The sequence below is a fragment of the Hyla sarda genome, chromosome 4 (genome assembly GCF_029499605.1).
Source record: "Hyla sarda isolate aHylSar1 chromosome 4, aHylSar1.hap1, whole genome shotgun sequence".
Taxonomy (NCBI): domain Eukaryota; kingdom Metazoa; phylum Chordata; class Amphibia; order Anura; family Hylidae; genus Hyla; species Hyla sarda.
The window spans coordinates 166,837,532-166,854,445 of NC_079192.1; the positions used below are offsets into that span (position 1 = coordinate 166,837,532).

At 40.9% G+C, this 16,914-nt stretch overlaps 1 protein-coding gene across 3 annotated transcripts in view; it reads left to right on the forward strand.

The window, feature by feature from the left end:
• Positions 1 to 13,354, forward strand: part of LOC130368654 (uncharacterized) — a 59,301-nt gene extending 45,947 nt beyond the window's left edge. For all 3 annotated transcript variants that reach the window (XM_056572631.1, XM_056572630.1, XM_056572632.1), the window contains 11 exons: positions 1,206 to 1,330; positions 2,370 to 2,496; positions 3,347 to 3,442; positions 3,545 to 3,662; positions 4,086 to 4,137; positions 6,231 to 6,362; positions 6,442 to 6,621; positions 8,431 to 8,573; positions 11,990 to 12,068; positions 12,233 to 12,378; positions 12,654 to 13,354. In XM_056572631.1, coding sequence (XP_056428606.1) covers positions 1,206 to 1,330; positions 2,370 to 2,496; positions 3,347 to 3,442; positions 3,545 to 3,662; positions 4,086 to 4,137; positions 6,231 to 6,362; positions 6,442 to 6,621; positions 8,431 to 8,573; positions 11,990 to 12,068; positions 12,233 to 12,378; positions 12,654 to 12,753 — 1,298 coding nt within the window. In that variant the 3' untranslated portion in view covers positions 12,754 to 13,354. The remainder of the gene's footprint in view (positions 1 to 1,205; positions 1,331 to 2,369; positions 2,497 to 3,346; positions 3,443 to 3,544; positions 3,663 to 4,085; positions 4,138 to 6,230; positions 6,363 to 6,441; positions 6,622 to 8,430; positions 8,574 to 11,989; positions 12,069 to 12,232; positions 12,379 to 12,653) is intronic.
• Positions 13,355 to 16,914: the final 3,560 nt, after the last annotated feature.

The window sequence follows — 16,914 nt, forward strand, 5'->3', positions numbered from 1 at the left end:
GGCGACCAGTTATGAGGTTAAACATTTCTGTTACACGTCTATATAAGTCGTCTTGTTGTTGCAACTGTTGGGACGCCTTAGTTATATTTACTTCTACCATATCAATTCTCACGTTTGTCGCAGTATTAGCCTTTTCAGTTGCAATTATATGTGTATTCAATTGCTCAATATCTGCTCTTATCTGCTTGTTGTTTGGTTTGCTCAATACGCTTTACTGCGCAATCTAGATCATTTTTTGAGGGAAGAGCTTGAATTAGAGATAGCAATACAATAGATCAAAGTTCAGCTGTGCTGCTTCTTGTGCTCATCTTGGGATGTCAGCCCTTCTCTACTATAAGCTGGTACCCCGGTTTCCAATTGTAATAATGTGCCATGGCTTGGGTTAAGCTATATCCCCTCAGATTGCTTTCCCTGTGTCTCATTCATTTCACCATCAGTTTCCTGGTGCCCCCACAGTCTCACCCTCAGGGAGTTCATCCACTCCCTGCCCTCCACTCTCTTGGCTCGGGACTTCCAGCATGGTCTCCTGGTTTCTCACTCCGGCTTTCCGCTTCTCCTCTGGAGCTGCCGGAAAACTGTCTAGGCCGGAGTATTGCGTGGTTACGTGAGATTCACCTTTCTTTGCATCGCGTGCATCTACGCGACCAGCTGACCCTGACGCTCCCAGGAGGTTTCTGTGCCAGGAAGGATCCATTCCTTTGCTCCACTTGCTTATCCGGTAAGGTGGGTTCAGAGTAATTTGTCCCGTCAGGGCTCAACCAACTCAAACTTCAGTGATGAGTGTGAAGTACCGCAGTCCGGACACACTGATTATGTTGTAACAGTCCGGGCACAGCAAGCTCGGGGCGCTTGGTACACTATGGCTCAGGGCACCGTCTCTCAGCGCAATCTCTCACTGCCTCTCAGCACAATTTTTCGGGGGGGAATTATTTCTGTTTACCGGGGAAGTGCTTTAGGGTGTCGGGCTTTGCTATCTGGAGCCCACACCAGGTGTGACCCCACACCTGCATGGTTAGGCCACACCCCCATCCCCCTCTATCATTACTTCCTTCTGACATATTCACATTTCATACCTTTTCTCCATGAAATATTCGTGGCCATTCTCCTTTCCTTTTTTTCCTATTTTACGCAATCTAAAATATATGTATTACAAGAAAGTCATATGCCATTGGTAAAGCAATGAGTTTGTGCTGTTTGTCTTGCAGAAACTAAAACCCCATTTACTGAAGCACCCAAAACAAGATCCATCCCCTGCATGAGCTCTGGTTATGGGCACCAGTCATCTGAACCGCATACGCTTAGAGATACCCTTCTTGAAACAGAACATCAGGTATTTCTTGGTAAAAGTAAAAAAGCTTGGGTTATTTTGATTATTATTTTTATTTTAAAGCATCATTAACTCAAGACATTGTACATATATATAACATGTGACAAGAGACAAGTATATAAAAAAAAAAGAACAGGAACTGTATAAGTGACAGACTGGTATGGAGGGGAGAAGACCTTGCCCACAATAGCTTACATGAATATCTCCTTCTGAACTGCATATTTATGGTTTACATATAGTTATTGGGGGAAAAAATGGCACTTGAAATTCTTTGTTGAGCAATGTAGCAAGTTTATTTCCAAGACAATGCTGCAGGACAGGAGAAGATACTTGAGCATCAGCCAGTAAAAGGAATGAAAACAGGAATATGAATACTAACTTTTCAGGTTACATCAAGTCTAATAGCCCCTCCTTGTTTCCGTGACAGAGGTCTTACGTCATTACTAGATCGTTACTAATAAGGAAATTGATTTTTTTTATTTGACTGTGCAACAGGGGCTGTAAAGTTAGTGTAGTTTATAATATAGTATATGTACCTGTTAGAGATGAGCGAACTTACAGTAAATTCGATTCGTCACGAACTTCTCGGCTCGGCGGTTGCTGACTTTTCCTGCATAAATTAGCTCAGCTTTCCGGTGCTCCGGTGGGCTGGAAAAGGTGGATACAGTCCTAGGAAAGAGTCTCCTAGGACTGTATCCACCTTTTCCAGCCCACGGGAGCACCTGAAAGCTGAACTAATTTATGCAGGAAAAGTCATCAACTGCCGAGCCGAGAAGTTAGTGACGAATCGAATTTACTGTAAGTTCGCTCATCTCTAGTACCTGTGTTTGATGGCTTGTCTCGCAATACTTATGTGACTTTTGCTCTGATTTTTAATAACATACAAAATGTCTTCATTGGGTGGAGTGCTTCATTGGGTGGAGCTACCTGTGGGTGGGAGGGAGATCATTCTCCACAGGGCTGCAGGGAATTGTAGTTTCAATCACAGCACCCATGTGGAGTTCCTAAGGAGTTTTTCCAATATCTGTTGGTGTCACTTTAGACAAGACAAGAGGAAGAAACAACAGTGGAAGCTTCTGACAGTGGCGATGGTCATACAGAGTTATGGTGGCTTTCAGAACGATTACATAAATGTGTAAGGGAGATAAGAAACCTGCTTATCACTGAAGGTTGGTGATATCTGATTACTGTTAGCAGTATCATTAATGTTATTTTATTTATTTTTTTACCATACAGGCTACAGGAAATAGTCATGGTTTATGGTCGTGATGCAACTCTAACTAACCCCTTAAGGACGAAGCCCATTTTGACCTTAACCCTTTAGGACCGGTCCATTTTATTTAATTTTTTTGAGTTTTTTTTTTTCTCCTTTTTACCTTTTTCCTTCCAGTACGTATTAGCAGCTTTATATTACAGAGAAAGTTCTTTTGTTTTTGGATTTTTTTTTCTGTCCACGGTGCTCTCTGTTGACACCTCTGTCTGTATCAGGAACTGTCCAGAGCAGCATATGTTTACTATGGGGACTTGCTCCTGTTCTGAACAGTTCCTGATACGGATAGAGGTGTCAGCAGAGAGCACCGTGGACTGAAAAAAAAATCAAAAGAACTATATCAGCTGATAAGTACTTGAAGGATAAAGATTTTTTAATATGAGTAATTTACAAATCTGTTTAACTTTCTGGCACCAGTTGATAAAAAAAAATAATAATAATGTTTTCCACCAGAGTACTCCTTTAAGTACCAAGACACAAGGGCATACCTGTACGCCCTTCGTCCTAGAGGGGTTAAATTCTATGCAAAAAAATTGCAAGTGATCTTGTGAGCAAATCAAAAGTTCAAACACTTTTATTTATTTATCAAAACCTGTCCTGTTGCAGCTATTTTCCCCATTCTATGATTGTGTAAAGGATAGGGCATTTTCTATGTTTTTGCATTACTTCTACCCCTCTACTGTGATTATTATTATTTTTCTCCAAAAAAAACTGACCATAATAATTCCAAGTATGTCCTTTGAGTTCAGGTTTCCACTCCTTGGCTGATGTTTTTGCAGAAGAAGTACAAGACAAAAGTGAAGCTTTATCCACAAATCTTACTCAAGTTGAAAACTTCCCAACAGGTATAGAAGCAGTTTCACTGTAAAAAAGCAGATTATGTTATAAGAATCTCAGTTTACATGTTTAACCTACACACAATATCCCATTGCTTCTTCTTTTATCAGTATTACAGAGATTACTCCATAACATCACAATGAGGAACGCTGAAGATCAAGAGTTAACAAATGACCATTCACCAGATTCTGTCATAAGGAAAGAAGAAGATAGGAATAAAATAGACAGGTGTGACATAACATGTGGGAAATTTTACCCCATATTATAAGAATATTAAAAGTTGCAGAGTAGTTATGTAGCCTTATAAAAGCAATGCCACAGAAAGACTGCATTTATGGAGGTCACAACACTCACTCAGAAGTTTTATTTTTCATTACCACAGGATCAGCCATAAGACAGAGGAAAAGTAGACCAGTTGCCCATAGCAACCAATCAAATTGATTTTTTGGAGACCTTTTTAAAAATTGAAGAAGCAATCTAATTGGTTGTTATGGGAAACTGGTCAACTTTTCCTCTGCACAGGTTTTGAGAACTCTCCCCCAATGTAGTTGTAAACCCCTATATTCTGATAAATCCTTTCCACTTAAAAAAAAAAAAAAAAAACATCAAATCTGACACCTTTTGATTTTCCTTAAAAAATATTTCTTTCAGTTTTCTGCCTCAACATAATGAAGAAGAAAGCCAAAAGTGCAATGGGGTTCCTGTAAGTACCAAAATCTATTAAGCAATAAGGAGTTCAAGAAATGCCACTGTGAGTGTTAAGTATACCCATCAGCCCGACTGAAAGCAGACCCATCCAACTCACAGCTCTCCAGAATCCCATAACTATCCCTAATGAAGGAAATCATTTTTAAATCTCCTGTAATGTGTGACTATTTACAGTGTGTTCACTGGATTGCAATCATGAAAGGCAAATTCCAGGCAAGCCTTTCTTTTCTAACTTTTAGGCTATGCTCACACGGGCAATGTCCACACAGAAAATTTCCGAGCGGATAGTTCCCAGACCGGCAGAACATGCTGGTTCTAGGACTACTCCGAAATGCTCTGTCTCATAAATGGCAATGCATTTCTGTGCAAACTCCACAGAAAGAATAGACATGTCATGTTTCTGCAGCAGAAATTCTGCTGTGTACACAGTGCAGCAGAATCCCATTGATATCAATGGGACTCTGCTGCGGAACCTCTGTGAAGAATTCTAATGCGGAATTCTGCACAAGAATTTTATTGTGTGAACTTAGCCTTAAAGGGTACCTTTCATCAAAAAAACTTTTGATATATTATAGATTAATGTATGCAGAATAACTTTCCAATAGCATGTTATTAAAAAATATGCTTCTTTCTATTTAATTTTCCTCTTTGAAAAAATGACCACTAGGGGTCTCCCTACCAGTCCCTTTTTTTTTTTTATAGATTTCAGACTTATGCTGGAGTCCTAAATCTCAGACTGCAGACTCTAAGGTCCCCTGCACTGACGTATATATACACCTATTCATATTTCCCACAGAGAGTTGTGAGTGGCTGGAACCATCTGGCCAATCACAGCTCTCTGCGGGAAATATGAATAGGTCTATAAATTATACAGAAGGATCCCAACGGACCCGGGGTGATCTGTCAATTAGTACAGGTACTACTACTCCCATCGTGGAACAGTGTGTTCCATGCTGGGAGTAGTAATACTACCTAAAAAATTTAAAATATAAAGGGAAAAAAGTGAAAAAAACACACACACTACATTTTTATTATTGCCGGCTACATGCCCTGCCTGCACACACAAATTGATCCCTGTTTAAAAATGAATAAAAATGTTATTAAAAAAAAAAGATACATTTTGTTAAATATAATTTTTTCCATCACTATTGTATCTTTTTTTTTTTTGTTAATGGTATCCTATAGAGATGAGCAAACTTACAGTACTTCAATTCTGCACGAACTTCGCGGCTCAGCAGTTGCTGACTTTAGCCTGCATATACTAGTTCAGCTTTCAGGTGCTCCGGTTGGCTGGAAAATTTGGATACAGTCCTAGGAGACTCTGCAGAATCGAAGTACTGTAACTTCGCTCATCTCTAGTACCCAAGAAATTTTATTAAAAAAGGTATCTCCATCACTTCAGTCCAAAAAAGAATAAAAACCGCCTGCAAAAACACCAAAGTTAAAACCCACGTGGCGTTTTTCTTGTCGTTTTTTTACTCCCATAGACTTCTATGGGCCACGATTTCAGGGAAAAAACGCCATAGGCTCAACATGCTGCGATTTTGCAAAACCGCCAAGGAGCTGAAAAAGAGTGAAAAAACACCAAAAGGATTAAAAAAACGCCAAACTGAAAAACGCAAAGTAGAAAAAGCATTTTCCGATTTCTCATTTTTACAGCTAACATCTGGCCGCTTGGCGTTTTTCTTGGCGTTTTCTCCAAAAAAAAACAAGTGGAATTCCAGCCTTAGCAATGCATACAGTGAAATCAATGAATATCCACAACAAAATCTGCAAGAAATAGCCCAAGATTTTATAGGAGACATATATTTAGAGCAAAGGATGGGATGAAATCCCACCCTGAGAGATCGGGAAAGCCTATACCAAAGCCTTCCTTGGCTTTCCTAATCTCATACATTAGGATGCAGTTCAGTGCTAAAAATGTAATAATAAACTTATAAATTTTGACCATGTAAATCCAAATTAATCACATAGTTTTGACTGTCCCTTTGAACTACAAAGTTTACATGCTTCTCTACATATCAACTCAAATGAAAATTAAACATAATTTATGAATTATGAAAAAGGATAATTGTTCTATATGCCTAGATGAAGACTCACCTTAGCAATGATTTTGGGCATACTTCCTCATTCCTATTTGCCCATACTGATGAAGAACATATTAGGCAAGAAATGCAAAAGGCATGCTTACAGGGCAGGATTCCAGTCCACATATGTCAGGTGAGAAATACCGGAAAGCATAGTGATTGATGCATTTTGTAGATGGTCATTGTGTTAATCCGTTTGCCTAACCCTGCAGGATATCAGTAAATTGATGGCAAAGTATCGTATTCTGTGTCAAGAGAAACTACAGAGCCTAGTTTGGGGTTATGTGCAATATATATCCTGGAACAGGGCTGAAAATCTCCTAAGAAGGCAGTGCCTCAATAGACCACAAATAACTCCTATCTTATATAAACTGCAGAAGCAAAAAGATCAGGTAAAAAGCTTGTACTGCTTAAAACTGTACCAGAAATCATTTAGATAATGTTCCCATTAGCATATTCCATGAAGTTACTAAAATAGTATTTCCTAGTGGGCTCTAAGTCTATACAATATAGTATATCAGAAGGAATGGTTCCAGCTCACCCCAAGCAGACTTAACCGCATCGCGGATCAGCGTGGACAACGCTGCGTGAAAATCCAAAGAGGAAAGGAATATCCAGCACGGTAGCTCGTATGCAACAGATTTATTCGGCACAGCAAACGCACAGGTACAAGACGATAGTGACGCGTTTCGATCACCTAGGTGATCTTAATCATACTGACAAAATACTCGTGTTGGAGTGCCTTTATTGGGGAGAGACCAATATCCGCCAGGTGCAATTAGATTTAACCTGAGAGGGTTAACTCCCCTAGACCGGCATCTCCGTTACAGACAAAGTGACCATAAAAGAATAAGTATCAAAACCGTACATAGAATATAATATAATAGAAAAACTACACGGATAAGAAATGTGCATCAAAAAACATATTATTTTCATAAATATATGCCAATTATTATGGCTGATACGAACTATAAGTCCGGCCTTGCTGGTGGCTATAGATGTGTTCCCCGTAAAGCTCCCACCATAGGACAACTTGTTTCCCCCAGTCTTTTTTCATCTAAAAAAAACTGACCCACGTACATGGCTTACCACTACCGTCACGTTCAAATGCGGTCACACAAGATGTATGTGTTGCAGTATCATGTATGCTTCTAAAGAATTCACATCTACATCCAGAGGTAATACCTATATTATTAAACAATACATCAACTGCAACACATCATTTGTAGTGTACCTTGTGACATGTCGGGATTGCAATGTCCAATATGTAGGATGCACTCCTACCTGTACCTGTACCCTAAAAACCCGAATTAGGAAACAGCTTTCGGACGTTCGACATTTCAATTCTCGTCATGTCTCTATGATCAGTAAACATTTTGCTGAAAAACATGATGGAAGTCATGCTTGTCTGGTCTTACAGGGCATAGAAAGAGTAGCTGTTCCAACAAGAGGAGGTGATCATAGACAGAAGCTGCTCAATAGAGAGGTCTTTTGGATCATGCAATTAGATTCTAGACATCCGAATGGTCTTAATAAAAGACAGGATGTTATATTACATTATTGATCATCTTTTTTTTAAACTGTACCTCTCCCATCAAGCAGCTGAATATGTATAATATTACAATATATATCAATATATATTCCCTCCCTCTACGTTCCATTTTTCCTCTACACACTCTCTCCTAACATCTTTTTGTACTCATTTTCATACATCCATATAAATGTCATTGTTTTCCTATACGGTCACAGTGTTACCCACGTGAGTATTGGTAGCATGTTCACGCATATGATATACTAAATATAGATAACAATATTATGGATTTTAATATAATGTTTTTTGATATACATTTCTTATCCATGTAGTTTTTCTATTATATTATATTCTATGTACGGTTTTGATACTTATTCTTTTATGGTCACTTTGTCTGTAACGGAGATGCCGCTCTAGGGGAGGTAACCCTCTCAGGTTAAATATAATTGCACCTGGCGGATATTGGTCCCTCCCCTATAAAGGCACTCCAACACGAGTGATCAAAACTATCTAGGGGATCAAAACGCGTCACTATCGTCTTGTACCTGTGCGTTTGCTGTGCCGAATAAATCAGTTGCATACAAGCTACCGCGCTGGATATTCCTTTCCTCTTTGCAATATAGTATATCATATTATAAATATATAATTTGTAAATGATTGTTTACCTCAGGCTTACCTACAATGGAGGGACAAAATACTGCAAAGCCAAGAGCAGCGGCTGCGTCTCTCAGCGGTTCTTAACCAGACTTTACAAAGAGTACATGAGGACACTGGAATACTTTTGATCAAGCCTCTTATATCTTGGGCAGGCAGGTAATGCCATAAACATTGAAAATATTAGGAAAACTTCTTATAAAATGTTTCCTTTAGGGAACTTTGACATTGTCCATTTACCATTTTGACTTAGAAACTACACCTTTCCTCATCAAACCATGCAGTTTCTCTTGAAGAAATAACCAAAATCACAGAGCTAAAATATCATTTTTTTTATATCCTTAAAACTCCTTTAATAATCAAAAAACAACCAAACAAATATAGCAAAAAAAAATAGGTTCTCCTATGATGAACACCTGTATATCCCAATCCCTTTCCCAGTGTATCTAATTATATACATATGCCCATGGATTAGGGAATAGTGTTACAAGATGGCAAAGAGATGTTACAGATTGTTACAAATAACACCGGTACAACAAATAAGTACATTATATGCAAGCGACAGTAAGAGGTTAGTGTAGCATAGATATACACATGACATTGAGATTTCAATAGGTCACGTAGAAGCAGACGAATAGCTGGACACATTGCTTGTAGCGTCTTTAGAGTTGCCAGTCCTGTAGCAAAAAAAAATAGCGAAATACCACATGTCAAGCAGACATAAAATTAATAAGCAACATATAAAAAACGATAACATAAATCACATTGCGCACAAGTAGAAAGAAGAAACCATCACCCGTTGATTTCAATGGGAAATGGTGAACAATGTGAAAAGAGTGGCATGCACACTGTTTCACTCTAAAGCACCCACTAAGCTTTAGATAATGCCCCCTGTACTGATCACGGGTCAAAGAAAGCTGTACACAGGCAAGGTTTTTGCCCTTGTGCACATGCCCTTAGGCTATGTTCACAGATCAGAATTTCTGCATAAAGATGCTGAATTCTGTCAAATGATGTGGACGAGGAATTCCGCATCTTTCTGCATAAATGCGGAATTCATGTGGAAATTCTGCAAGAATTCCACATGAATTCTCAGTGTATGGAAAATGGGGCTCTTCTGTCATTGCTTTGGTTACAATTTGTGTGGAATCTGCACAAATTCTGTGTGAATTCTGCATAAAATCTGCATCAATTCCGCATTTGGGTGGAGAAAAAAAAAAAGCTCCATTGACTATGGGATTCCGCATCAGAATTCTCCACGAATTTAGGTAGGACCTTTCTTTATGCGGAAAGCAGAATTTCCACAGTGGAAAGACCAATGCAGAAATTCTACTGTATGAATGGGACAGCGGAATCCCATTGAAGTGTATTGGTTCAAAATTTTTGCTGAAATTAAATGCGGAATTAGATGCGGAAATCCATCCGGATTTTCCATTGTGTGAACATAGCCTCACTGACAATTGGATAGCTAATAAAAGTCGTCCTACTAACAAAAACAAAATACCAGAATATTATATTAACAGGTAGAGGCCTTAGCATTTTGACATAACAACGTTGAAGGGTGTTTTAGTCTGAATACAGTAAACTACACTATAAATTATCAGTTTCTTACATTTTTTTCATTAATGGGTTTAGATATAAACCAGAGAACACCAGTTCTTGTTTTTTTCAGTAGTAGTCTTGATGTCACTGTAGGAAAAAACATCTGAAAAATCAACGCAAATATTAAACATTACAGCCATATTAGCAACTTAGCACTGCTCTATGTTATCCATTACATTTGGCAGATTGTGCAGCAGAGAGAGCTAAAGGAGCCTGCAATGCAGGTTTCACCCCAGCCTTATCTATCCACTGTATAGAGGTAGAATTTATTAAGTGAAGGCAAAGTAGGGCTACTGTGTGTGTATACAGATTCCAGGTTCTGGTACATCATAGTGTGCCCTGTATTACCCCATACAGCACTTGAGTTTTGGGAAGCATAGTCCATATCACAGAACATCAGGATTAGGCTGTATTGGTGTTAATGTTACTATAAGCGCCATTTACAGCAGAACAATTCATGATCAACAATGAACAGTAGTTTTGTTGTTGATCTTCTCTTTTGTGCACACTGCCCCGATACCATTAGAATTGCTCAATAACAAGCACATCATGGTGATAAATAATGTTTATATGCTTTTCTTGGGGTGTATTCAGGGATAATGTCTTAGGCAGCAAAAGCGGTGAATATGGTCATGAAAAAGGGCATGCTTCAGTTCTGAAAAACTGTAACCTGGCCCTGGAAACATCACAGATCACTTTAACTTTAAATCCTTTCCATGTTATGTTTGGGAGATCTATTTTTTTTATTCCATCATTTTAAATTGATAGAAGGATCAGATGTTTCATGCTTCACTCCTTTTGATCAGAAAAGATTTACTGAATAATGGATCTAGTGTATATGATGTGCTGGGGCCTTAAAGGGGTATTCCATGCAAAACCTTTTTATATATATATATATATATATATATATAGAAATTCAGAGTAGATACAGCACCAAATAGCTGAGGACTCAGGCTGGTAGATGGAGCAAGACTTTATTTGCCATCCATATGCGCACATGGATGGCAAATAAAGTCTTGCTCCATCTACGAGCCTGAGTCCTCAGCTATTTGGTGCTGTATCTACTCTGAATTTCTGCATGCCTTTCCGGGTTGGCATTCCCGGATGATCACCTGCACATGCTGATTTGATCGGTGCTGTCTCTCCTCTTCATCCATATATATATATATATATATATATATATATATATATATATATATATCAACTGGCTCCGGAAAGTTAAACAGATTTATAAATTACTTCTATTAAAAAATCTTAATCCTTCCAATAGTTATTAGCTTCTGAAGTTTTCTGTCTAACTGCTCAATGATGATGTCACGTCCCGGGAGCTGTGCATGGGAGAATATCCCCATAGGAACTGCACAGCTCCCGGGACGTGAGTCATCAGAGAGCAGTTAGACAGAAAACAACAACTCAACTTCAGAAGCTAATAACTATTGGAAGGATTAAGATTTTTTAATAGAAGTAATTTACAAATCTGTTTAACTTTCCGGAGCCAGTTGATATATATAAAAAAAGTTTTGGCCTGGAATACCCCTTTAAAGCTTTAGAGGGGTACTCCAGGAAACTGAACTTATCAAACACTTATCCCCTATCCACAGGAGAGGGGATAAGTGTCTGATCGCACGGGGGTCCAATTGCTGGGCTCCGGTTACTTACCTGTCCTCTGGCCCCCACCATCCTGGACGAGAGCAAGTGATGGCTGAGGTGGGACATCACTGTGGAAGGTGATTGGCTGAGAGGGCCATTACTTGTTCTTATCCAGGAATGTGGGGGCAGGAGCACGCTAAAGACAGGCAAGTAGCCAGGACCCCGTACAGGAGATTGGGGGGGGGGGGTCGCAGAGTTCGAACCTCCCACGATCATACTCATATCCCCTATCCACAGGTTAGGAAATAAGTGTCTGATAAGTTCAGTCTCCTGGAGTGTCCCTTTAATTTCTTTTATGCTTATTATTTCCCTTTCTCACTTAGTTCAGAACTGGAAACTCGCAAGCAAGTCAACTGTAGTAAAAAAACTTTTCGTCACGCTTGTTTCCCCCCAGTGTGCCAGGTAATATCAGTGGATAAAATGCTACATGTAGTTCAGAATTTATTAATTCTATAATACGCTAATGTTTGCCTTTTTACAAGGATCAATGCATGTTAATAATTCACTGTAATACAAGATTTTTTTTCCACACCATGTATCCAAGAGCATGTTCTTTTTCTCTTTAGCATGGCCTATCATGTCATGGGATATCTCCTAATCATGTAACCAAGACATGGAAGAATATGCACATCCACACAGAGCTGAGGCCACTAGTGGTTACCCCTAAATTGTTGGAGATGGATATACATAGATACTTGTGTAGGGAATGTTGGTAAGTGCAAAGTAAAGACTCCAATGTAAAGAATAATCGGTGGCATCCAGTTTCAATTATGTTATTATCGTGTTCTATAAAAGTGCCAAGTAGTGAGATGAGATGTTCTGGGTAATGGTCACAATACATGCCATATGTAAATATTACTATAAAGTTTTTTTTTTAGTATAAGATGCTAACTTTTAATTTTAACATTGTATAAGCTGTACTGTATATCTATATCCTAATCAAATTTGTGCATTCCTAATTGTACGTTACACATTATTGTTTTGCAGTGTGATGTCACAGCTACGCCGTTCATTACATCAATTCTCTTTAAATCAACCTTCAAACCTTGTTAATATCAAGCGGACTGCTACTTTCCCTGCACTGTGAAAAAATAGAAAGATGGGAAGACTGATTTACTCTGCTCTATCAAACATTTTAATGCACCAGTGTGGAGTGCCAAATATATCTAAACAAAAGTGTTGTGTTGTGGGTTTTTGTCCCTAGTGAGAAGTCGGGGTGTGATATGATTGGCCAGCTGACTTAGGGTACGTTCATATTTTTGCTGCATCTCTGCTGCAGATTTTTCTGCCAATTGACTTCAATCGGTAGCAAAATCTGATACAGAAAATCTGCACGTGAGTATGAACATACCCTTAGGGTAGGGTCACACGGACAGATCAGCCGACAATGGACCCTACTGTGTGCCCCCAGCTGTGCCAGCTTGTAGCAGCAAATTGTGTGAGTCGTTGTGCACATGCGAGGTGTACTTGCACACATCTTGGCCGCTTCCCCTGCTCCCTGAGCTAGGCTGAGAGCAGCCGCGATGTGTGCGAGTATACTGCGCATGTGTGTGACACAATCATATTGAACATCTTGACCCTAAAATGAAAGTAGTGATGTCCTTAGTGTGACCATTTCTGGTTATTTCAGTAAATTGTATCTTGCAATATTGTACTGTTCTCCATGTCAGCTGTTCTTTCCAATAAAGTGTACAAAAAGTGATCTTCTAGGGAGTGGTCTTTTCAAAGAAGATGGACAGTATGCATAATATCCAGTGGAACCGAAAAGGGGTTGGAGGTCTCAAAGAGGTGGTCTTTTGTAGAACTGTCACTATAATAATGTTGCATTAAAGTGTGCCCTAAAATTGCACACACAGTATGTAAATGAGGCTCAAGTAGTCACCAGGCATTGCTGAAGCAGTCACGGGACCCCGGGCTGTAACCACGCCTTTTCAGTCTCTAATCACTCCTTTCTAGACATGACTGACAGCCTAGCCATGAGCAGTCCAAACTAGAAAAAAATTGGAGGGCTTAACCAAATAAACAGGGACGTGCACAGACATTTTAGGGGGCAGGGGCTCAAGTGAAAAAAGGGCACTTTTTTAAAGTGCCGTAGCTATAAATTTGAGGACCTCCCTATGAGACCTACTGAGAGCGCTCCTACATACACTGTCACCCTTCACGTTGTCACCCCTCTAAACACACTGCCACCCTTCACATAGCCACACTTACATTAAAGAGGTTTACTGGTTGGAGTTTTTTTTTTTTTATTGTAAATGATGCCCATTCTGCAATATATAAAAATATTATCCTTTACTCACCTCCAGCATTCCCACAGCGCCTCTAGTGTACTTATGCAGTCCCTGGTGCGATCCTTTTCCTGAGCAGAAGAATTGTGCCTTGGCACCAGGAAGAAGTCCCTGGTGCGATCCTTTTCCTGAGCAGAAGAATTGGGCTCTGGCATCAGGAAGGAGTCCCTGGACTCGGTTCAATGTGTCATACTTGCGCTCAGCCAATCACTGGCCAAAGCAATTCATGTTGCAGGAAGAGGAGTGAACTGGGGACCGGTGCAGAACCCCGGAGGCACCACGGGAATGCTGAAGATGAGTAGAGGCTTACTTTTTTATGTATTGCAGAATGGATATAGTTCACAAAAAGAGAACCTCCCACCAGGTAACCCCTTTTATCCCCTTCTAATCTTGTCACTCCCACGCCCCCTACAATTATAACACACTCTCCTTCCCTCTCTGCCTTATTAAAAAAAAAAAACTATACATAATAGCTATTGACTTGTTCTTAACCCCTTAAGGACTCAACCCATTTTAACCTTAAAGGACAACTGTAGTGGAACACTTTTATATATTCCCGTGCCCTGGCCTCAAAAATAAACAAAATAAACTTGTATATACCTTCCTACGAGCCCCCGTTGGTCCGTCACAGGCCTCACGGTACGACAGTGCTGACCTCATTCCACTTCCTGGGGACGGGGACGCCGCAGAGCCGTCGGCGTATCACCGGCCACAGCGATGTCCCGCCCCGGCCTGTGATAGGCTGAGCCAACTGTCATGTAAGGAGCTCTGGCCGGCTTCTTACATGACAGTGGGCTCAGCCTATAACAGGCCGGGGAGGGACATCGCAGCGCCCGGTGATACGCCAAAGGCTCTGCGGCGTCCCTGTCCCCAGGAAGTGGAATGAGGTCAGCACTGCTGGACCGTGATGCCTGTGCTGGACCAACGGGGGCTCGTAGGAAGGTATGTATAAGTTTATTTTGTTTATTTTTTAGGCCCGGGCACGGGAATATATAAAAGTGTTCCACTACAGTTGTCCTCTAAAGATATGTTCACTCATTCACAGATTTGATGCGCAGGATTTTCTGCTGCAGATTTCAATGTAAACTAAATGACTGAGCACAACTTCTAATCGGCAGTTTCAAATCCATCAAATCTGCGCAGGATCCTGTATGTGTGAACGTACCCTAAATAGTTTATCCACCATAAGTTGATTTTAGTACTTACAGTCATGGCCGTAAATGTTGGCACTCCAAAAAATTTTCTAGAAAATTAAGTATTTCTCACAGAAAAGGATTGCAGTAACACTGTATTGGAACTAAACAAAAAAAGGGAGGAAAAAAAGCAAATTGGACATAATGTCACACCAAACTCCAGAAATTGGCTGGACAAAATTATTGGCACCCTTTCAAAATTGTGGAAAAATAAGATTGTTTCAAGAACCAAAATTGTGGAAAAATATCAACAATCTCAAGGTTACAAGTCCATCTCCAGAGATCTAGATTTGCCTTTTTCCACAGTGCGCAACATTACCAAGAAGTTTGCAACCCATGGCACTGTAGCTAATCTCCCTGGGCGTGGATGGAAGAGAAAAATTGATGAAAGGTGTCAACGCAGGATAGTCCAGATGATGGATAAGCAGCCCCAAAAAAGTTCCAAAGGTATTCAAGCTGTCCTGCAGGCTCGGGGAGCATCCGTGTCAGCGCGAACTATCTGTCAACATTTAAATGAAATCAAACTCTATGGCAGGATACCCAGGAGGACCCCACTGCTGACACAGAGACATAAAAAAGCAAGACTGCATTTTGCCAAAATAAACTTGAGTAAGCCAAAATCCTTCTGGGAAAACATCTTGTGGACAGATGAGACCAAGATAGAGCTTTTTGGTAAAGCACATCATTCTACTGTATATCGAAAATGGAATGAGGCCTACAAAGGAAAGAACATCGTACCTACAGTGAAATATTGTGGAGGTTCAATGATGTTTTGGGGTTGTTTTGCTGCCTCTGACACTGGGTGCCTTGAATGTGTGCAAGGTAGGGATCGACCGATATCGATTTTTTAGGGCCGATACCGATAATCTGTGGCCTTTCAGGCCAATAGCCGATAATTTATACCGATATTCCGGTATAAGTTATCGGCTATTTCTCCACCCCCCAAGAAGCCGCTGCAGATCATTGATTTAAAGCGGGCGCTTTAAATCAATGAACTGCAGCGGCTTTGGCTCAATCAGAGACCACCGCCGCCACACGCTTCTCTCCCCCTGCCTGTCCGGGGGTCCTCCCAACCACCGCCGCTGCCCCCCAGCCATCCCCGCACCACACACCGCCCCCACCGCCGCTGCCCCTCAGCCATCCCCCCCTACCCCCGGACTGCACAGCACACCGCCCCCACCGCCACTGCCCCATTACCTCCCCTATCCCCGGTTTTATAATTACCTGTTCCTGGGGTTCGGGGTCCGCGTTACTTTTTGCTCCCGTCCTGAGCTGTCACTGTGCGCACTGACGGTGACGTCACGTTGAGGACCTCACTGCACTGCGCAGCGCACAGCGTAACGCAGGACTCAGCAGGAGCCAGAAGTAGCGCAGGCCCCAGACCCCGGGAACAGGTAATTATAAAACCGGGGATAGGGGAGGCAATGGGGACGGCGTGCGGTGCGGTGGGGGGGCGCGGTGCGGTGGGGCCGGGGCGGGACATTATCAGATTATCGGCAAGGTAATTGCCGATACCGATAACGTCAAAAATCGTGAATACCGGCCAATAATATCGGCCAAACCGATAATCGGTCGATCCCTAGTGCAAGGCATCATGAAATCTGAGGATTATCAATGGTTTTTGGGTCGCACTGTAGAGCCCAGTGTCAGAAAGCTGGGTTTGCATCCAAGATCTTGGGTCTTCCAGCAGGACAATGAACCCAAACATACATCAAAAAGCACCCAGAAATGGATGGCAACAAAGCGCTGGAGAGTTCTGAAGTGGCC